Below are 22,009 nucleotides of genomic sequence, written 5' to 3'. Positions count from 1 at the left end.
AGTATGTTTTGTGGTTGGTAGGGATTGCGCTGTCGGCCTTGATGTTTTCTCAGCTGTCAGAAGATGTCTAACTATTTTGATTAGATTAGAGTGAATTTTTTACATTTTCCGCCGATTGTTCTGAAGTAAACCGTGAGATAAAACCGAATAATGTTCTAAAATGTTTCGTGAACCCGACTCGACATTTTTCCTAGTGTTGTGTAGTAAATATGACAGGGACTACACGTAAAATAATGAGTTAAAGCCGTCAGAAGACTCCGCTTAGTTTGTAGGTTTATTTTATTCTGTCTCGTTCGGTTAATTCTTGAATTTATGACATTGAATTTAGAGTATCAGTTGGTGGATTTGAACGCGATTCATTCGGAAGGTACGTCCAGGCAACGGGCCCGCGACTTTACACAGCTCCCTGTTCCAGGAACAGATTCGATGTCAGAAATGGCCAGGGACAGGATCACGAAAAAGTGGGAAGTCTTCGCCGGACGCAACCGCTTCTACTGTGATGGTCGACTGATGACGGCCCCAAACGGGGGCGTGTTTCTCCTGACTGTGTTTTTAATCACTGGAACGTGCGCGCTGTTTTTTATCTTTGAGTAAATACCCACCCTCAGCCAAGCCCCTGTCTAACCGCATTTTTTCAGCTGCAGTTACCTGGCGACGAACGTAACGATAGCGATTCCTATCATCGGTGGCTTGTTGTTTATATTTACCATGTCTTCCTTGCTGCGCACCAGCCTTTCCGATCCGGGTATCATTCCAAGAGCAACACCAGAAGAAGCTGCCTACGTCGAGAAGCAAATCGGTAGCGCCGATCCTCCGCGTTCGAAAAAAATTACAATTTGTTTTTGCAGAAGTGACCAACTCCGCCAACAGCCCCACTTACCGGCCGCCTCCGCGCACGAAAGAGGTCCTGGTCAAGGGTCAGACCATCAAACTGAAGTACTGTTTTACTTGTAAAATATTCAGGCCGCCTAGAGCTTCGCATTGCAGCCTTTGCGACAATTGCGTGGACAGGTTTGACCACCACTGCCCTTGGGTCTGTACCGACACACACCAACCCAACGATTTTAATCAGTCTGGTTACAGGTCGGAAATTGCGTCGGTAGACGAAATTATAGGTTTTTCTACATGTTTATAGTCTCTTTAGCTTTTTTGGCGGTATTTATATTTGCTTGTGCCATAGCTCATCTTATATTATGTAAGTCCTCTAACTCCCGCTACCACACCTAATCAATTTTTTACAGTAACAAAGACCGACGGACATTTTCTAGACGCCGTAAAACAGTCACCCCCTAGTGTCATAGTCGCGACGATTTGTTTTTTCAGCGTCTGGAGCATCCTAGGTCTAGCAGGCTTCCATACGTATCTTACCACCAGTAATCAAACAACAAACGAAGATGTGAGCAAAAACTATCCTCAAATGTTTCCTAATCACCTGTCTGTTTTTTTTGTTTTTCTTTGTAGATTAAGGGATCGTTCGCGAGTAAGCGCGGCCAAGAAAACATGAACCCCTATTCACAAGGGAATGTGTGTCTGAATTGTTTCTACATACTGTGCGGACCAGTAACGCCATCTCTGTTGGACAGGTTATCTGGGTGAATCTAGAGTGGCGTTTTAATCAATGTACGAATTTTTAGACGCGGAATCGTCACCGACGACTACAGGGCTGAGATATCGAGGTGCGCCCCCGCGGAAATAAATCAACCCTTAAAGAATTACGGAATCCCCGTGCAGGTATCTTGATCAGTAGAAATATGATTGTGACTATTTTTAACTGTCGTTATCCGCCATATCGTGCAGATTCTCGGAATTGTTTTCGAGGGATTAGGGGACGTAACCATATGGTCAAAATGTGTGATTTGCAATAATTTTGTTAATCCATGTGACGGGTAATAAAAGTTGTTGATGCGGACCGCAGATTAAACATTCGCATTTGGTTCAGAATCACGGTTAACAATTTCGTTAATCCGCATTGTTGGTGGTAGAGCCTTTTGATGCGGACGGCAGACTGAACATTGACAATTCGTTCCGTTCTTGTTTTGTTTCAGAACGGCCCCGCTCAGGTGACCATGAACTCGACCGACCTGCCCGGCATCTACCGTCAAACGACCGAAACAACCGGTATGTACAGTCCATTAAAGAAGCATTTGTACCGCGCGCAACACATGATACCGTCCAAGAACTGTGCCAGCCAGAAAATCATACCTTCCCACGCTCCCCTCTTGCCCCCGTACGATTACGCGCCGCCGCGCAAGCCGGTCGTCAACCCCCCGTTGGAGGTGTTCAAAAACAGCCGCTCCCTCCCCCAGCTGAAGACGCTGACCGGTCGTCCGACCTCCCCCGAAGGGGCCAACTATCCGACCCTGAGGCCGTACACGCCTCCGGAGAAGCGCTACGGCGCGAACTTCGGCTCGCGGCCGCCGAAACCGCGACCGCGGAGTTGCGTCTACGAGAACGTCCACGTCCAAGACCAAGAGTTCTGCATGAACAGGGTCAAGAGCGACAAGGTTATCAATTTCACGCCCAAAGTTAAGAACTTTCCGACGCCCGAGTTCAGTCAGATGTACATCCAGGAGAGTTTCGAGTAGCCGGCGGGTCCGGTGTTTACTAAGTGCATTTAGGAGAGGGTGGCGGGGGCTCGAGGGTCGGCGAGGGTGATGCACGGTATGGAAATTCGGTCGGAAAAATTGCCCAGTCGACGGTAAAAACGGGAAATGGGAAAAAGTTTTATTGCGGGGTTCAGGATTCGCATGAGCGGTCCCGATTTGATTCCGTCGGTGATGGTGCCATTAAGATTGATGACTTGGAAATGTCAATTTTGACAGCTCGTATCTAATCAGAGTCGGTCGTTTTAAAAATCAATTGTTTTTTCTACCGGGAATTTTTTCACGGTGACATTGGCAATCGTATTGTGACGTAAATAAATCTGTCAAAAATTGACACTTCACGCAATGGTTCCGCCAAAAAACAGTTTTAAATCTTTTTTAGCCACTCACCCGTTCTATCGATCACCGAACAGCGCAAATTACATATTCGAATTTTGTTTTCTTCTTAATTACATTTGCTTGTTAAATTTTAACGTTTTAAAAATCCGAACGGGTAGAAGAGTTGAAGAAAGCTCAATTCAATTTCCGTTGTTCCGATTCTTCACTCGTTTCGAGACGAGGAGTACCTTGACAAGTCCAAATGACAAAACAATTGTAAAGATGAAGAAGAAAAAGACACCAACGAGTGTCTTAGAAGCGTTTCAACCCTCGAGACCGCTCCCTCGAGCGACAAACGAGATTTGCGACAACCGTTGTGATTTTGAAACATCACTCACCACTAATACCAATATTGATAGATCTAACATCATAATCTTTATAACCACGACATTTGTGATTAACCTCAGTGCGATTTTACAAGTAGGTCTTAAGATCTTAGAGATATTTTGTATTAGAGTGCTATATTAATCGTTGAATTTGTATTTACAAAATGGTGTAACTTAATCCTTGTATCATAACAATGGTAATAAGTGTAATCAAAACTCGAACGAGCTCACATTTTCTACACGAAAGTGATGTGTTTTCCGCTTTTTTATCTTTTACAACTTTTATATAATTGTTGCTTTTGATTCGAGTTTTATTTCGTGTCCGTTATTTAGTTTGTAAGTTATGTTATTTATTGTTGCATTGATTTGTTCTTGCGATGCGAGACGCGTTGGTGGAGGTTTTCTGATTAAAATTCGGTAAGTTTTGGTTTGTGCATGGTTGAAAGTGTGATGCGGCTGCACATCTTCCAGCTTCACTCAGTTATCAGTTGTTTTGCTTTTTAGAGCTTTCGTCTTTAGTTCAGTTCGTTCCTTAGTCGCAATGTAGCGCCCGCACCACGAAATGATCCCACCATTCGGTATGTTCTTTCAGACAGCAACGCCGGCAGCGTGACTCACTTGGTGAGCAACGAGCAGCCGCTGGCCATAGCCCCGGCTTTGCAGAACTCGCCCGAGAGCCAGTACACCTCGCAGACAAGCCTGAACCAAGCGCCGGTCTACAGCAACATCCTCACCCACGGCCAGGTGGCGCTCACCAAGTCGCAGAGTTACGCGAACAACTTGAACGCCACCGAGGCCAAGAGCGAGGTCGAGGACCTCCACCTGGACCCGGTCGTCCTGCGGGAGGCGCACATCGTGGACAAGCGCAAGGACGACAAGCTAGACAACGACATGACGCTGCAGGAGAAGGAGAACAGTCTGTTGAGTGCGAGTCGGTTGAGGCTCCTGCAGGACACGACGATGATCGAGAGTGCTCTAGACTTGGACTCTCTGGACGACTCCAGTTTAGGGACTAACAGTCAAGCGGGACTTATGAAAGTCGTCGTGTAATCGGATTATTTAGTTCGTATTTTTGTTGATTTAGGTGAAATATATTTATTTTTGTAAAGTGATATATCTGATAAAATATACAACGTGACGGACGTTTTCATGTTGTATGTTGCGGCGAGGACGGTCCAACGCGATCTGGCTCGAACACTGCAGTCTTTTGTTATTGCTGTTGTGTAAATGCTTAAAATGGTGCAAATTTTGTAATTGTAAGTTTAAAAATTCATATTTTTGCTATACGTCGATATTTAGAGAGACAGACAGTCTTTATTTTCTTTAACGGAAGTCAAAAAGTATTAAAATTCCGGCTCTTCGTGTCTATAGGTACAAATTCTAATCCGTAATTTTTATTTAGTGTCTTTAGCAATTTTGTATTAAAATGTGATTAAGCAATATTATGGAGTATAAGTAAATCATTAATATCGTTGACTATTTCTTTTTACTGATTGCACCACACTGTAGTACCTCACCTTGCAGATAGAGCGCGCACCGTTTGCTTTTTCAAATCACCATTCAAGATGGTGGTGGACATGGCGACACCTCACGTCAAAAACTATAAACTCTGGTTGGTTCTTTTGCGACGGTAAAAACATCAAATTGAAAATTTTTCGTTGCTTCCAGGTGAGAGACGATGCGAGGGAAATGCGTGGCAACAGATTTATTCAAATTTAATCTGCGCCCCCTTGGGGGGCCTCTCGATCGGAGGATACCTGTCGATATGCTCAAACTTGACCAGAGCCCTGGGCTTGTCGTCCTCCGTTTCGAGTTTATTCTTCTTAATCTTCAGCTCGACGGCACACCCATAATCCGTGACCCCGTAGTACCTGTGCTTGTACTTGTCCACCGGATAACGAGCCGCGTACAACACCCCATCAACGCAATAAACCTTGACGTCGATGTACTCCTGAATAAACACCTTTGACAGCATCATCCTCGCCAATATCTGAAACGTCACGCGTTAAAATCCCCACGAACAAAGATTCGACGTGCCTTGTTGGCCGGGTGGGTAAAATGGTTGCCCCACAAGAGGAAGTATCTCAACATGTAGGGCTTTTTGATGCTGTTCAACATGGCGATGATTCCCTCGTTCCCGATGTGGTTGTAGCTGATGTCCAGGTATCGCAGCTTGCTGAACGGCATGCCGAAGCTCAAGGCCACAGCTCCGTGGTCCTTCACGTTGTTGCCGGCGATGTTCAATCCCAGGAGATCGGGCCTGAGCTTGAGCCAGTCGGCGAGGAACTCCACCCCCACGCAGCAGATGTTGTTGTAGCCGAGATCGAGGAACCTCAGCGACGTGTTCTGTTTCAAACCTAGGATTAGGTTTGCGACGTCGTGGGCGTCGAATTCGCACTTTTGCGCGTGCATTTCCACCAGAGTCCGGTTCACCTGGAGTTTAAAACTCAAACTTTTGAATTTTTTTCCGGTGGGAACTAACGCGGAAAAGCTCGCTGATGCTCTCCGCCAAGAAGGTGTCGTTGACGTGGGTCAGCTGTGACCAGGGGAGGGCCCTCGACACGTTCAAAACTTTGAGATTGCTCGGGTAGGCTTGGAGGAAGATGCAGTCGATGCTGTCGGCGGTTTGGTCAGTGTCCCCCAAGTCCAGATACTCCAGAGTGGGACAATGCGGCAACGCCAGAGCCGCCAAGTGGCCGCCCTAACACTCCAAAACTGTCAGTTTTACGAATTCGAACGATTCAATCCAACCTTGGGTCCCAGCTTGTTGCTGCCCAGTCTCAACGTCTTCAGCTTTATGTAATGACCCTCGCTCGCGAAGAAGAACGTCCTCATCCCGATGCTGGTGATGTCGCAGTGGGTCAGATTCAGGTGCTCCAGACTGTTGGTGTGGGTGAACGTCATGTGGCACAAAATTTCCAAACCCTCGTCCTCTATTTCGTTGTAGCTCAAGTCGACTGCGTTCACCTCGGGGTGGTTTTTCAAAAACGTGCAGATGTAAACCATGTCGGCTGGAAGCAAGTGATCCCTGAAAATTTGTTAGTGTTGCAAAAACGAGTCGACAGAGCTGTTACGTGAATCTCTGCTCCAGCTCGTTGCCTTTCAGACGCAGCTTTTTTGTGCCGTCTGAATTTTTTTCGCAAAAGAGTTGCAGGAATGTGTCGGTGAATCGCAGTCCCCAGAATTTTTGGTATTCCCACATTCGCGACATTTTGGGAAAAGGTAAATGACGTCAGTCGATTGTCACAACTTTGTTTTTTATTAATCCGGCAAACGATTTTAATCTAAGTAGGCAACCCGCAATACAGGAGTGTATGATACTGTTTTTCTAATTTTTTTGAAAATGGAGGTGTGGATTTTTTTATGAAGTAATTCGTTTCTAATGCGCCAATAAAACAGAAATAGGCTTTTATTTATTGGTAGCCGAAAGTGCTACTCGGAAAATGAGATTTAAAATAATTTTTAGTAGATTTAAAAACTTCGAAACCACATAAATTTACTTGCTACAAGTTTTGTCTTATGATGTAATTTATGTATTTGCATTTCATTTAATTGCAAACAAAGACACTTGCATAAGTCTTATGCTAACAATGTGGGCCGTTAAATAGCCAAGACTGATTAGTGATTATTTTCATAAAGAATGCATGTATTTATGTGTTTATTGATACACTTTATAAGTTTATAGGACTGTTTTCTAATTTTGAAACTGTTTTAATTATTTATTAATCCTTAAAGTTCTTTTAGTTTCAAAATACATTTCAGAAAGATATACCAACACTGCTTCCGGTGATCTAGACATATAAATAAAATTGGAGTGTCTGTCTGTTATTTCGATATTTAAACGAATTTTCGAACTTATTACTGCATTCTCAACTTTAAACGGTGTGCGCTCGTACGTCATGTTTTTTCACGTTGCTCTGTTAAACGAGAGAAGAATGTATCTTTTACTTCAATTACGTAATGGCCTAAGGACTTTCAAGTAAGTACAATTATTTTTTAATTCTTAATTAATGTAACTCTTTAATTGATTACAGGTTCGACAAGTTGATTTGTTTTACCGACTTAAATGTGTTTAAATTTACTGTAACTACTTATTTTTCTTTCAGAACGCTTCTGTTGTTGATTGCAGACAACCGATACTGACACCGCATTCCTTAATATACGCCAGCGACGGAGAAAAATAAATTTAAATAAATCGTAGGACACAGGACTCATTCTGTCGAATGATTGAAAAGCTGAAATGATTTTACAATTTAGAAATATATTCCTGTCGGTCCCTAAATTTTTCAGCGGCAACTGTCACCGAAGACAGATGTTCTCGAGTTGCTAGAAAAAATATTCATTTATTTTCCCAAGGGCGTCTAGATTATGCTAGAACCTCTTCAAGTCGTCCACATCCACCCGATTTTCCTTTTCCCCATTAATCCCCACAACTCCACGTCCTAAATAATCGAAATGGCCCGGCATCAAAGTGAGCCGGGCTTGACAAATGTCACTTTTGACACTTTCGATCATGGGAACGCCGGACTCATCACAGACGTGCACCCGGTCGGTCATGGGACGCCGCAATCGCGACACAGATTCGAGAATTCGCACAACTTGACTTACGACTCCCCCGAAGCGATGGTTGGGACTTCCCCGCAATGACCGTCGTTTTATTGAGGATCGAATCTATGGGAGAGCTTCGGCCAGGTGTTGGAAAAACGCCACATGCTCAACACCTTTACCTAAATCCGAAATTTTTGCTTAAGCACGTACAGGTAAAAATAATGCAATTAGCATAGTCGGTACCAGATGGCCGGCGAGTCCTGTCCTGCAATTCATTCATGGTTTTATTACACGGCCGGCAATCGAACATTTGGTACACACTTGCACCAGGTAGTGGTGAAAACGTTTCGAAATGCAAGTCGGGGGCGGTAAACGTGCGAAATTAGTCGCAATAAAAAAGCGGCACCTGGTGGAAACAAAGAGTTTTATGGTGTCGAGGACCGGATCGGGGAAATTCGGTGTTTAGTTGTTGTTTGTTTGTGATCATCTTTATGATTGTTTTTATCGCCCGCATTTTTCGCGTGCTTCATTTGATTGGGCAGTTTTGTTCGGTCGTTAGCCGAGGATGTATCGCACAAATCGAGGAAAAAACGGATTCGGCGAGCTTCTCAGGCTGGATGTTAACATTTCGCCTTGTTTACATTCGAAGACAGCATTTTTACGCCTCGATTTATAAATATTTGCTCTTCTTGTATACAAGCCATAATGAAGTATAAAGCATAATGTAATTAGTAGAAATTTACGTTATGAATCGTCCGTCTCTCTCGCAAGTGACGTAAATAACGTCAGCGATTGTGCGTGATGTGGGGACGGTTTCACGCGGGCCACGGCTCCCTCAATGGGGCCTTTGTTGTCGTACTTCCACCCATTCTCGAACAATTTCGTATGAAACTCACGGTTTATCCCGATCAATTAACTGGAAAATAATTATTGAATAAATCGTCTTCATTCATCGCCGCTCCGATGAATGGAAGCTCGTTCATTTTTTTCTTCCTTCGACCGTAATTAGTAGCTTTTGGATGGTCCTCTTGTGAAATGCGACCGCAGGGGTCGATTCGTACCGGTCGGCCCATTCGACTCGCCGCTCCGCTGATCATCGTTTTTGAAACTCGATCCTTTGGCGCCGCAAAACCTCCATTTTTGGAAAATCATGCACGAGTGGGGCCCCGCCCAATATACTCTTCACACACACCTGACCAATAAAGTCTGATTTTACCTGGGCGCACCTGTCCCAATCGACACACGAAAGTGCTCTCAAAATGGCGTTGCGCCCCTCACATATTTCACTGGTGACAGTCATTCTTCGGCCGGTACTCAGAAATGTCGATTTTATTGTCGCCGGACGGCTAGCTCCTTGTTTAGAGAAGAGAATAATGACATGCACAGGCCCTCTGAATGGCGTTTTAAGTTGAAAGCCACTCCGGGGTGCCCACCCCCGGCTCTGGTACTGAATGAACACTGTTTTTTTAATGGACACTCGTTAAACCCATTTCAGGTCTGGTGTTTTTGTCTCGGCCCGAGAAATCGTGCCGAGTGGTACTCATCTTCATGGTCTAAATTTAAAAGTGATTTTTCAAGGTATGCCAAAATGTCGCGGCTCGAGGTCCCCCGAAGCGGATTCGGGGCCTAATTAAAGAGAACATCGACTTCCTGTACGAGTTAATTAATGCCGGGATGCACGGGTAGAGCGTATCCCTTATTAGGGACGGTTCGCCATTAACGGCATCTCGGATGGGATAATTGAAAAAATCTCAACCGAGGGCAGGGGATGCATCCATCTAACATCCGCAGACACCCAGAACGATTCAAATAACACTTAAAAATCGAATTTAATATTTATTTAAATCTGTCACCTGTCAAAATGACAGGTAGACCTATGCGGTCCACTGGAAGTACGGTTGATTAATTTTGGCGACCCACACAAAATTATTTCTCACTTATTACAGTTCGGTACGTCTGTTCCTCGTTGTTAATTTGTTCAATCAATCAGGTCTTGTCAAAGTGTGGGTCTCAGTTTGTGATGATTGTATTTTTGAAATTCTGGAATGTTCGAAATGTGTTTATTAAATCAAGTAGGTACGTCATGTTGCCAACTTTCGAGTGTGACGTGTGATCAATGTCAAAAGAAAAGTTGAAATGACGTCAAAAAGTGAGTGTTTTTATTTTTGCTGTAAACGTAGGTAGCGTTCATGTAAGTTTTGGAAATTGCTAGTCGTAATTTGGAGATTCACGTCAAGAATTTGTTTGTAGAGATAAGCTGGACGGTAGTGGTTGTAGCTGAAAGAGAGAGCCTAGGGCTTGATGTAGGACCGCTCCAGGTAAGCAGAATTGTCATTTTTTATCGTCTCGATGAAACAAGAGTGCCTCCCCTGCGAGATATATGGGCAACAAGTGTTGGGGGCCGGCCGTGCTAGACCAGGGGGCCACACCGGCACTAACGACAGGATGTGCGCCTCCTATTGAGACAAGTCAGCTGCTCCGTGTCCATTAAATTTGCAGAAATTCGAGGGTCCGTGTCGTTCTGCCATCGAGCTTTGAACTTCCGAATCTCGCGACAAAAGTTTAAAAATACCTGACTAATATCACCACAATGGCGCCAGATGAAGGGCGATAGGCAAGATCCCGCGGGAGATCAGCGTTTCCGGATGCTCGCTGACGTCAGTGGCATCCTGAAAAATGTCGCCGCCGTAAAATACCCACGCCGTGGATCACACCATTCTCCATATCGCGAGTTAAATTTAATTAATGAGTAATCTGGAGCCGAATTGTTTTAATGATAGTTCGGGGCCCCGCGTAAGTGTTGATACCTCTTCGGGAACGAGTAAAAGCGACATAACTCATAGTCAGCCACCCCGGCTTGACACATTCTCCGTGTCGCGGTCCCCTCGAAGACTAATCTATCTTATCTTGTGTTACACTCGCTGAAAAAATAAAATCTTAGAGAGGGTACTCTACCGATTTTTAGGTCGGTCTTTTTTTTCTATAACCGAGTCGTAAATCCGTTTTACGTAATCGTTTCTAGAGGAGAGCCGAATCAAAGGAGAAAATTTTCTTTGATAGTAACGTAAATGAATTACGGAACTAATTCGAGTTATATTGGGCACATCAAATAAATTACTTTGCTAAAATCCCAACGCAAGCCGGCTCTAATTGACTGTAGACAAATTACATAGATTAATTTTAAAATTAGATAATGTCCACGGTTTTCTTGCCAATACAAACAATGAGACTTCAATTCGATTTCAACTCGATGGAGAGTACCTCGGCCCACGAATTTTTAATCCGACCGACTCGATCGAAATTTATGACGCAAGAATTAAATAATCTGAAAACAATTCGGGGTCGTAAAAAACTCTGAATTATCGTGTACCTACGTTGACCACGGACATTCGAAAAACTTCAGAATCGTGGTATACGCCAGATATAGGAACAAAAAGTTTTGTTTCTTGAAAATTCACACAAAAATTTGTGGTGAAGTAAAGTGCAAGAGCGGCTTGAATTCGGCATCTTTTTCGGAGATTTTTTTTTATTTTTTTTATGGCGGTGGTGTCAAGTGTAAGAAAGAATTACTTTCCAAAACTTTGTGTTAATGAGAATGATCAGTTTGTGCCAATAAAATAATAACAGAATGGTGCATTTCTTAGTTATTTCTCATGAATTAGGTACTTAGAATCCAGTCGATTAGTGAAGGGACATTTGGTGGGGGAAACTTGCGCGGTCCAAATATCCAACCAATAGCAACCACTCTTATTTACTAATAAATGGATCTGGTCGAACCACAGAACGATCGAACGAAATAGCGTTGCTGCGCATCCCCACCTAATGTCCCTTCAGTAATGGACTGGATTCTAAGTGAAAATTTTTAACAGCTAAAATATTTAATTCGTGCAACCAACTCCAATCAATATTGATCAATAAACCTAGTTGTAAAAAAAAATACTGTTTTTGTGAACAGGATTAAACATCTAGAAACATTTAAAAATTTAAATAATTGGGTAAGAAGTAAAAAAATGCAAGTAATAAAAATAAAAGCAAGAATTTTTTGAGTCGGATTTTTACAATTAATCAAACACACTAGTTATTTTTATATTTTTAATGAAGCTTGGCAATTGGCAATGTTTTGCACCTAAATCATTAACTTGGTACTTGGTACCTGTTTTACTTAAAATATAAACTTTAAGGATCAAATAACTTATTGATATTTTACAAGCTTCTATGTTTTCCATCGCGTTTGAAATTTAAATATGACGGATATAATTTTAAGCATAATTTAGTGAAAACTAAATTTAGATGTTGTCAATCTGAGATCCATAAACTATTTTTGCTGCAATTTTTCATTATGAAAATATGTAGTCATATTAATTGCATTGTTGACCTTCTAAAGATCTTTAACATTTTAATAATCATTTTAATAGACTTTTTGTATTGGATTTTTTAAATTGTTACAGGATTCAAAGAATAAAAAAATATATGTTTTTTTACAATTAGTTGGGTGTATCTGGACTAGTTCTCACTGATACTGTAATATCAATCTGAAAAATGCGTGGACATTATGTGGAAAATATATTGAGTAGTCAAAGAAGAAAAGCCTGATTTACTTGTTGAGAAACTTCCAAAAACACACAAAACATCCGCTTCATTCAAATGCCAAATAAAGTGGTAAAAAGAGTTATGTACAAAATGTGGTGTTTCTGGCAACTGCCTTAAGAATATTATTGTTAAAAAAATATCACTAACATTCCTGAGGAAAGCTCTAACTTACAAATCAAAGCAGCTTCAAAAAGTTGTGAAAAATGAAGAAAACACGATAAAATTATTTGAATAAGATATTTATTTTAGTCGATGAATGACGAAAAATATTGTTTTGTAAAACAGAATTTAATTATGCTATTTAGAAAAAACGTTCGGCTAATGCAAAGTACCAATTAATTTTTGTTACAAACAATCAAATTCGTAGAAATTCCATTGATATAAAAATAAAGAGGTGAATGGAAAACCAGAAAATTACAAATCAAAACAACTAAAGCAAGCTTGATCTTCATGTTGTCTAATATAGTAATTTAAGTAATAAATTCATTCGAATCGTATTAGACAAAATTGAAAAATCTAGATTCTCACTATGCTTCAAGCTCATTTATTGTTTTTGTTAGGCAGATAGATTAAAAAAAAAACGTGTAACGATGGGATAATAACTAGAACATTTAAAAAAAATTTCACCAAAATATTAATATTTTTCGCTCATAATTAAAATCAAAATCATTGCTGAATGGAGCATGTACTATTTGTAGTTTTGATTAAGTTAAATTATATCGAATAAACTGAAACACAAAAGATAAAGAATTCTAAAATAGAATATTATTCAATGAGCGGATGATGATGGCTATTACTCGTGAGGATGATTTTGTGTCACGAGTCGCAGGCGAGTGGCGTAATTCATCCGAGCGAGTAATAGTCATTATCTGCGAATAGAATACTTTTTCTACGACTATGAAAAGAAATTGATAAATAAGTTTCATTGTTAGATAAACTGAAACTGACGTTTGAAACTGGTTTTAAAATTATCACTTTGTATACTTGATACCATTGCATTAAAATATGTGACGACTTCATAAACTCGTTGCTATGATATTTGCAGTGAGTTATGAAATTACTCCTATTATTCAAGGGGCCGTGGATAATGAATCCTGTTATCCAATGAAAAACACTTTAATAATAATTACATACCCACAGTATTATCCAATATCTACCTTACAGTAATTTTTTGGGAGATCTAGAAATCCTATTTTATTTGTAAATAAATTAAAATCGAATTCTTAGTAACAGTTTTGTTGAACTTGTTTTGTTTTGTGTTGCAGTTCATCCAGTAATGTTTTACCATAAAAAATGCACATCCTTCTATAGTATTTTATGCGAAATATTTCCTTTTACGGTTTGATGTTTATCATTTTATAATTGATCGATAAAATAAATACGACCCAGAGATAAGCCATAGTACTACATTTTTAAGATTCGTGAAGTACTCGCTAATGGTTCATTTCATTCAATTCCAAATCGGCATTCTACAATAGATAGAAGAATGTATTTGCTCCAATTTGCTTTAATTTTGTTTAAAAATTAATCTTTACGACGTAGTAAAAAACCCCATAAAATTATGATTTTGACAGCGATATTTAAGAATTTTGCAAATTTGCTACTATGTAGTCACGAATAATAAAATTCCACCGATAAATAACGTCGACAGGAAATTTTAGACATACACAGTCATAATTTTTTGCCATTCTCTTGTTGAATCATAATCGTAATAAGCCATAAACGCGAATATCATCTTCCAATGATCTTCCCAAGAGAATTCATAAAACTCATTACTCGCCTTTGAAACGTACATTTCGCTGGCAACAAGTGAGATGTATAAATAGTTCGCAAAACATCAATGAACATGAGAGAGACGGGAAGAGTCAACAAAAAGTACAAATGGGATGAGACCCCCATGTAAATGAACAAGAGACAGCTGGCAAGTCGTCTCGGGTTAGAAGGAGACAACGCAGAGATAATCGCAGAGTAGGGATGCTCCTGCCGCTGCCATTGGTCAGAAGTATATTTAAGTAATCTTAAGTTTTTGGAAGAAACCTGAAGTTAACAGTAACGAACGCATCTCGTCATCCAGTGGCGGGTCTTTGATGTAGTCCACCAGAATGTACGAAAGTCGCAGTGACAGTTCATCGCCGGTTTACCGCCAACTGCCGTCGCCTCATCACGATCCATCTTACCACCATTACCCACCCTCGAAGCTCATGGATCTGACCAATTCCAACGACAAGTTTTTGCCGACGGTGCTACCCCACCAGGACATGGCTTCCGGTGCGTACGGGTACTACCATCACCACAAGGAGCCCATGCCGCCGCGCCACCCCGACATGCATCTCTTTTTCGATGAGACCCAGAAGATGTACGACGACGAGCGGAAGCTGGACTCGCCGCAGTACCCGGACTCGAGGAGCCAGTACGACTTCGTCGCACCCTACATAAAGATCGAAGCGGACGAGGAGGTTCCGGTGCTGAAATCTCGGAACTTCGGGAGGAAACGGAAGAGCATCTCGTCGGACGAGGAGAACTCGTTCCACGGAGGAAACAAGTCCAAGTCGCGACGGAAAGCACCGCAGAGCTTCGAGGACATCCAGCACCAGAGGGTGATGGCGAACGTGAGGGAGCGGCAGAGGACGCAGAGTCTGAACGAGGCCTTCGCCAGCCTGCGGAAGAGCATCCCGACGATGCCGTCGGACAAACTCTCCAAGATCCAAACGTTGAAGTTGGCGGCGAGGTATATCGACTTCTTGTACCACGTCCTCTCCAACGAGAACGCCCTCGACATGGACTTGATAGGGAACGTGTGTTCGTTCGTGGTCAGGGATAAGTTGCTGAAGGCCTTCACCAGGTGGAGGATGGAGGGTGATTGGAGCGACTGTAATGCTCAGTGAAGTGTGCGTGCGAGAGAGAATTTTAAAAAAATGTAAGTAATTAGGTGCGTCGTTGGACCGTTGCAATTTTCTTAGAATTACGTATATTTTTAGTTCTGAAATAACTCAACAAAGAACTTATTTTTGTACTAATTTCGACTGTTTTTAACGAATTGTTCGTTTAGGCTTAGTGGGGGGTGGGTTCGTACCGACAGTTGTGATCTACGTATATAATAAACATTTTGGTGGAACTTTTTGCTTCGGTTTAGTCCGGAGGGGAGAAAAAATGGATAATATGATATGATGAGAACGATTCGGTGCAGCTGTTGAGCTTTTTTCAACTTCACACGAACAAAAAAAATTACGGCCATTAACTGGATCTTCTTGAGTTTCATCTAAAATTCTTGTATTATGCGAATAAGGTTTTCAAATATTTATTATTCCAAAAGTTACCAGTGCAGTGTTACTTGTATTATAATTTTATAAGAAATCCTAAGATGTAGGGCGGTCAAGTATTGTAAGTAGGTTTTTTTACCGATATTGTCAAATATTGTATTTATTTTTGTTGAAATAAAATATTTTTTATACAATTTTTCTATTATTACCGTAGGTTTTTTTCACTTTTTCAACAGTGATGTCGAAAACTCTTTAAAATTTGATCTACTAGTTAATTTTCATTGCGAAATGTTAATATTTAGTTTAAAATAATTGAAAATGTATCAAAGGCGTCTTTGTGCTGCAGGCGCAAGTGCAACTGCGGCCAAAAAAATTATTGCACAGGTTCCAGGTAAAGAGATTTTGGGATTTCCCAACAAGAACTTCTTTCTTAATTAAAGGTACGCAATGAAGACTATTTTTTCGTCTGGATTTTTGAATTCGTAAAAAAGAAAATTCAAACTTAATTACCTTATATCAAAGCGCACTTTAAATCTGAAGCAAATCTGTTCTAAAAATAAATAATCATTTGGATAAGGGGCAAAAAAGAGTGAAACGTTTTTTGATTTCAATTTTTTAAAATAATTTAACAATAGTATATTATTATACGAGTTTAATAAGATGCCTAGTCTAGCGAGAAGTGCTTTAATGGAACGAATGTGATAATACGTCTTATTAAACGAGTGTATGTAATATACTATTTTATCTACTTTATTTTACTAATCCCTGAAATTTCAGCTGCTCAAGTTTTCATATTAGACTAGGAACTTTCGCGTGGGTTGGTAACAGACATTTTTCATAAAAATGTAAGGTTACATCGAGCGATCAAATTAATTTGTAAGCCAGTTATCCATGAATCCGAAATCGTATGTCGTTACTTAAACTTCACGCTTCAATAAACACGGCTCAAAACAGAGGTTAGATCTGGACGTATCAATCGCAAAAGACATACGGATTCAAATCCATGGATGACTCGATTACAAATTAATTTGATCGCTCGATATTTATTAAATTAGCTTCACTCGTTACCTTGACGCCTGACGTCAAACGGCTGATGTTGCCAATATAACAAAAGCTAAAAGTTACCAAAAACAGTTTAACAATATGATTCATTATTAAACTGTTTTCGATATAATAATGAGCCCATTTGTAACGCAAAGTAGATAAACGATAATTTTTACATTTCTACTGTCTTACAGATAAAATTATCGATATGACTTGTTTAATTTCTTTCCAAAAAAATGGTAGAAAATATTTTGATATTTGGAATGAAAGACACAAGATCTTTAGGAACAAAGATATCAAAACAATGTTTTAAATTGCGTAGGTAGTGAAGGGTAGGTTAAGCTGGGAATTCCCAGGAGAATTTTTCCTAGGAACTGGGTGCCTTCAAAACAAAACTATTATTCTGGTGGGGTTCTGCTGTAAAACCCTGTCCATCAAAGGCAGAATTATTCACAATAATGTTTTCTTGTCCCTTTTGGTACGACACAAAATTATTTTTTGCGTAATAACTATGAATGTTCGCTAAAAGGTAAATGACGCTCTAGAATTTATCGATTTAGGAACTTAAATAACTTTTTTCTAATATCGTGTCTATATGTCAAGTTGCAACAGACATTAACATATTTGAAAAGTTACGCCCGACTCTAATCAAATATTTATAGAACAAAAATTTTCTCGTTTCGTTTTATTCGTCTTCGAATTTTATGGGTCAAAATTGTCCACTCGTCTCAAGTTTTTTCCACATTTCCGTCGAAAAAAAATCACGGTGTGGGTATATTTTTGTCACTTTTCATTAAAACGCCCACATCGATTCTTGTTTCTAATTTTATTTATTTCTTCCTGTCTACTTTATAACTGAAGCATATAAACTGTCAGGAGAATTTTATTTACTTTTATTTAACTAAACGTTTTTATTTTGTGAAAATCTCAACGAGCGACCGCTTTTAAAAAGTCACAGCCGTCACATAATCTCTGGAGCGATTGATTTAAGACCGTCGAATTAAATAAATTCTCGCGTTGCCAACTACATATTTTGAAAAAAAAAATCTAATTATTTGGTACAGTCGAATTTGTTTAAACGATACAGGGACGTTGTTTTATTGTGTTGTAAATTAAAAATAATGTTCGCTGTCATGTAACAACGTCGCATTATTTTTAACGTCGCATGATAGATGATTTTCTGTTTTATTTCAGGATTTATTCGAATTTATTTAGAACTGCCCAAACGGAATCCGACTATCAGTGCGACGAGATCCAAAGCGATGCTTCTCTTTGACTGTCAGGAAAATTTCCAACATGGCTACTAAATTTATACGCCTTTCAACCTTCATTTTTCGCATACACTCGCTTCTTGTTTATTTTTTCTTGTCCGGTTGTGTCATCCGTGTTTTTGTTTTCGGCGGAAATTATTTATTGCGATTGTTTATATATAACGCCGACCCAAATAGCAAAGAATCTCCGAAGGATCTGGTTTCCTAAAGAGAACACTGTTTCTATCCGATATACTCGTACAATTACTCGTATAATGGGGCTGTTGCTACAAAGTCGGGTTTTTTATATGACGATCGAAATTTGGTTTGGCTAAAAATTATTTCTCTGATGTTTCTTCATCATCATCCCTTATAAAAATTTTATGCTATAAATTGAAAGAAATGGGGTTGTTATGAGCAGGTAAAGGAAGTTTTGGAAATCCCCACAATACAAAAGCTTCTGTGACTACAACTTAGTGAGAGAGATAAATCTAAGAGGAATTGTGTCAACAGTAAGCTTGTAATCCAATAATGCCAATAATACAACTACCTTGTGTAAAATGTGTAAAATTTTTTGGGGCTTTATAATTGTTTTTGTAATAGTAGTTTATTTAACAAGTTCGTGTAAGTTAGGCTTTTTTTAGCATGAGTGGGCCAGTTTAAAACGCGAGTGAAACGAGTGCCAAAAAGAGCCCAATTTACACACGAACGAGTTGGGTTTTTTTTGTTCGACGAGCCCCTTAAAGGCTCCAAATCGCTTAAAATCTTTAAAATTAGCTTGACGTTTCGTTTTGACAAGTTGTGACATTTATCAAAATCCGTTCACACAGGAGAAAATTCTCAAATTCTGACAGTGTTGAACAAAAAAATTGTTTTTCGTTTTGGCTAAGTGAAACAAGTTTATGGGAATTCACCAAACAGCAATTTTCAATTTTTGTACATTGAAGCTGATTATGGATGAATGCAAAGATTTTTCCTCAAATAGTTACTATTAATAATACAAGGTCATTATAAATGATTATAGTCGAAGCAAGCCATGCCCATGTTATGAAATTTTTCCGCCTCACTGTGAACTGCCAATTTTTGTGTCATTTTTTAGGTGAAAAGTGCGGTGATGAGAATGGTATTTATTTCTTTCTAAATTAACGATTGAATCTAAAAATATTGAGTTGTTTTGCAACCAATTTAATTCAGTTAATTCATCATTTTTTATATGGAGCGGCAACCATAAATTTTACATTCAGTTTTTACTCCAACTTGGACTACAATCATTTATAATGACCCTGTATAATAAAACATGTTTTAAATTATCGTCGAAAACATTTTTTAGGTTGTTAACACCTCGTCAAGATAAGTCCTACCTGTATTTACAATGTTCGTCAAAAAGTGTGAAAATACATGGGACGCTCCCTTTAAAATAATAAATTTAAGGTCATTTCCGGTTAAAACCGGAAGCGTTGAAAGTGAAACGTCTTCTAAAAAAGATCATTTTAGTGCTAATACCAATTCTTCAAGCGTTACATATTTGTTTGAAAATGTAAGCATGTATGTATTTACAAATTACAAAGAACGTTTACATTAATTTTTATTTTTTTACGTCGACTCAAATGTTGCAATGTTTAAGAAGTGTAGAAATTACCAAAAATATTTAATTTTTGAAAATTTATGAAGAAAAGTAGTGCAATACAATTAACTATTTCCTTCGAAAAATTTAAGCCAACCAAAAAACTGTAATATTTTATTTTTTAGCTGATAACGATCAAATTTCAGCGATAATACTGCACTAGTGCAATTATCAATAACTTGCACTAGTGTCGAATTTTCTCCTAGTCCTAATTAAAACATCATTTGATTTTAATTTTATATTGTAAGAAAAAGAACAATTATTATGGAAAATACAATTTGAATATAAAATTTTATTGGATGCTTCTTATTGCTTCTTATTCTCATTTCGCTACTGTCATTTCGCATTTTTTGTACAATTTTCTCTCTCACTATTACTTCGAAGTAACTCTTTATCGAAACCTGATTTAAGTATTCGGTAGAACCTTCGTAATTTGATTTTCTCAAACCCCAACCCAACATTGGCAAGCTGAGTAACTGCCGCGGCACGGTTCGAGTGATTTGTCACTTTTATTCTTTTCGTGTCAATTCCTGTAGCTTCCGCTGCCTGTCTTGTCCACTTTGAAATTTCATTTCATCCTAGTGGACAATTTTAAACAAAACCTTTTGACGTTTCTTTCATCCATGATGGGTTTGCAGTTAAGAAAAGACGTAATATGTTTTCCACGTTTTTCTTTCAACATTCTGCTCAAAACGTTAACTTATTAGACGTTTTGAAATTATTTTTTTCACGAACAAAACACCTTAGATACAAATTCAGTGCAAATGTGATGACCGTCAACGACCGTATAAAAATTTAAAAAAAATCTATTTCTTGTGCATATGGATTATGAAAGTTGAATTTTTTTAACGGAAAATCGTAATGAAAGTAGCACTTTTTTTAACGAAAAATCGTAATAAAAGTAGTGCTTTTTTAAATCATTTTATTCAATTCATTCTCAAAGAATATCTATTATGTATTTCTGTTTTTCTAAATTTTGCATAAATCCTTTTAGGTCAAATTTCTCAACTTACAACAATACGCAAAAAAATGACGTGCACAACGCGTTATGAAAGTCTCTTTTTTTCACTCATCTGCAGATTTATGAAAAAAAATATGACTTTCATAACTAGTTGTATAATGATATACTATTTAAACACAGAATTACGTATCATTTAAATTATGTAATATAAAAATATCGGGTGTTCATTTAAATTTATCCTGAAAGTTGGCCCTGAAGAATCGATTGTGAACCCACCACTCATGTAAAAATACAAACAACGGTACGATTTAAACAGCTGATCCGTGATCCGTGTAGTTCACAATCGACTCTTCAGCGCCAACTTTGACCGTAAATTTAAATGAACACCTGATATTTTGTTTAATAAAAGAACGACAGGATAATGATGATGCATAGACTCAACAAAGTTCTCGAAACTGAGATCTTCCAAGGTTCTTCACCCGTTTGAAGAATCGATCTAAATTGTTGTAGTCTTTAATAATTATTAAAATGATCCCACATGTTTTTGGTAGGGTGTAAATTAGGACTTTTTTTCAGATCGACTTGTAACATTTGTTCCTCTTTCTGTATCAGTTTTTAACAAATAATATTAAAGGATTAACTGAGTCGAGCTGTGGTATTAAATTCGATAAAGTCTCATATCATAGCCCGACAAACAATTTCATAATAAATATTGACATGCATATATGTAATATGCATTGTTTATAAACATGTAGTAAAAGAATTGTTTATTATGTGTTCGTCGCTAAATAAGTAATCTGATAAAAATACGTTCTTCTAAATACAATGATGTATTGAAATGAAGGTATTATTTTATTAATTGTTATAACGAGCGTTCAAAGAATTTGGAGACAGACAAGCAGTGGTTTTCGTTTTCTTTTACAAACGCAGGTCGTCTTTTCGTTTTTTTAGTTTTTGACATTGTTTCCTTCATACATAATTTCACTTGATTATTATTTTAACGCTGTCATTGAACAATCCGTCATCGGTCATGTAATATCAATGCAAAGGTATAGTACAAAATGTTCTACAAAAGAACATATATCAAGAGTCCTGTGGAATGGTGAGGCTCTATAATTTTATTGTGTCGATGTGTCTGATGTCAACAGTCAAATGTCAAATTATTAAATCTTCCCGTAAGTTCGACGTCTTAGTTGTTTTGCTTGTGATTTTCTTCAGTTTTTCTATATTCTAATTACTTTTTATCTTACAACAGTATTTATTAAAAACCTGTCATTAATGGACTTACATAACCTCTGTTTTTCTATTTTGTACCACAACGTGCTACAGAGCGGCAAAAATAAAATATGCTCGAATTTCACAGGACTCTTGAGATACACGTTCTTTCATAGAGACTTTGTATACAACGTGTTTCAATAATAAGTA

At 38.8% G+C, this 22,009-nt stretch overlaps 3 protein-coding genes across 7 annotated transcripts; 2 read left to right on the top strand and 1 right to left on the bottom strand.

The window, feature by feature from the left end:
* Positions 1 to 35: 35 nt before the first annotated feature.
* On the top strand, positions 36 to 4,783 carry app (Palmitoyltransferase app). Of its 5 annotated transcripts, XM_069046950.1 has the most exons (11): positions 37 to 268; positions 329 to 367; positions 416 to 590; positions 639 to 799; positions 849 to 1,033; positions 1,084 to 1,195; positions 1,242 to 1,396; positions 1,462 to 1,583; positions 1,635 to 1,731; positions 2,046 to 2,118; positions 3,900 to 4,783. In XM_069046950.1, the coding sequence occupies exons 3-11, from the start codon at positions 427 to 429 to the stop codon at positions 4,355 to 4,357; spliced, it is 1,527 nt and encodes a 508-aa protein (XP_068903051.1). In that variant the 5' UTR covers positions 37 to 268; positions 329 to 367; positions 416 to 426; the 3' UTR covers positions 4,358 to 4,783. The 5 variants fall into 5 exon arrangements, with proteins under 5 accessions (XP_068903049.1, XP_068903048.1, XP_068903051.1 ...); XM_069046948.1 differs by having other exon boundaries at positions 36 to 367; XM_069046951.1 differs by lacking the exon at positions 329 to 367.
* LOC138130465 (leucine-rich repeat-containing protein 34-like) lies at positions 4,233 to 6,573 on the bottom strand. The gene is made up of 5 exons (XM_069046961.1): positions 6,382 to 6,573; positions 6,059 to 6,335; positions 5,790 to 6,008; positions 5,345 to 5,740; positions 4,233 to 5,297 (listed from the first exon to the last, which is right to left on the bottom strand). The coding sequence occupies exons 1-5, from the start codon at positions 6,516 to 6,518 to the stop codon at positions 5,013 to 5,015; spliced, it is 1,314 nt and encodes a 437-aa protein (XP_068903062.1). The 5' UTR covers positions 6,519 to 6,573; the 3' UTR covers positions 4,233 to 5,012.
* A 7,897-nt stretch (positions 6,574 to 14,470) lies between these two features.
* On the top strand, positions 14,471 to 15,899 carry LOC138130467 (twist-related protein 2-like). Its single transcript, XM_069046964.1, has one exon. The coding sequence runs from the start codon at positions 14,548 to 14,550 to the stop codon at positions 15,328 to 15,330; it is 783 nt and encodes a 260-aa protein (XP_068903065.1). The 5' UTR covers positions 14,471 to 14,547; the 3' UTR covers positions 15,331 to 15,899.
* The last annotated feature ends 6,110 nt before the right edge of the window (positions 15,900 to 22,009 follow it).

The sequence above is a fragment of the Tenebrio molitor genome, chromosome 5 (assembly GCF_963966145.1).
Source record: "Tenebrio molitor chromosome 5, icTenMoli1.1, whole genome shotgun sequence".
NCBI lineage: Eukaryota > Metazoa > Arthropoda > Insecta > Coleoptera > Tenebrionidae > Tenebrio > Tenebrio molitor.
The sequence above is the reverse complement of the archived record's forward strand: the minus strand, read 5'-3'. Positions and strand labels throughout refer to the sequence as shown.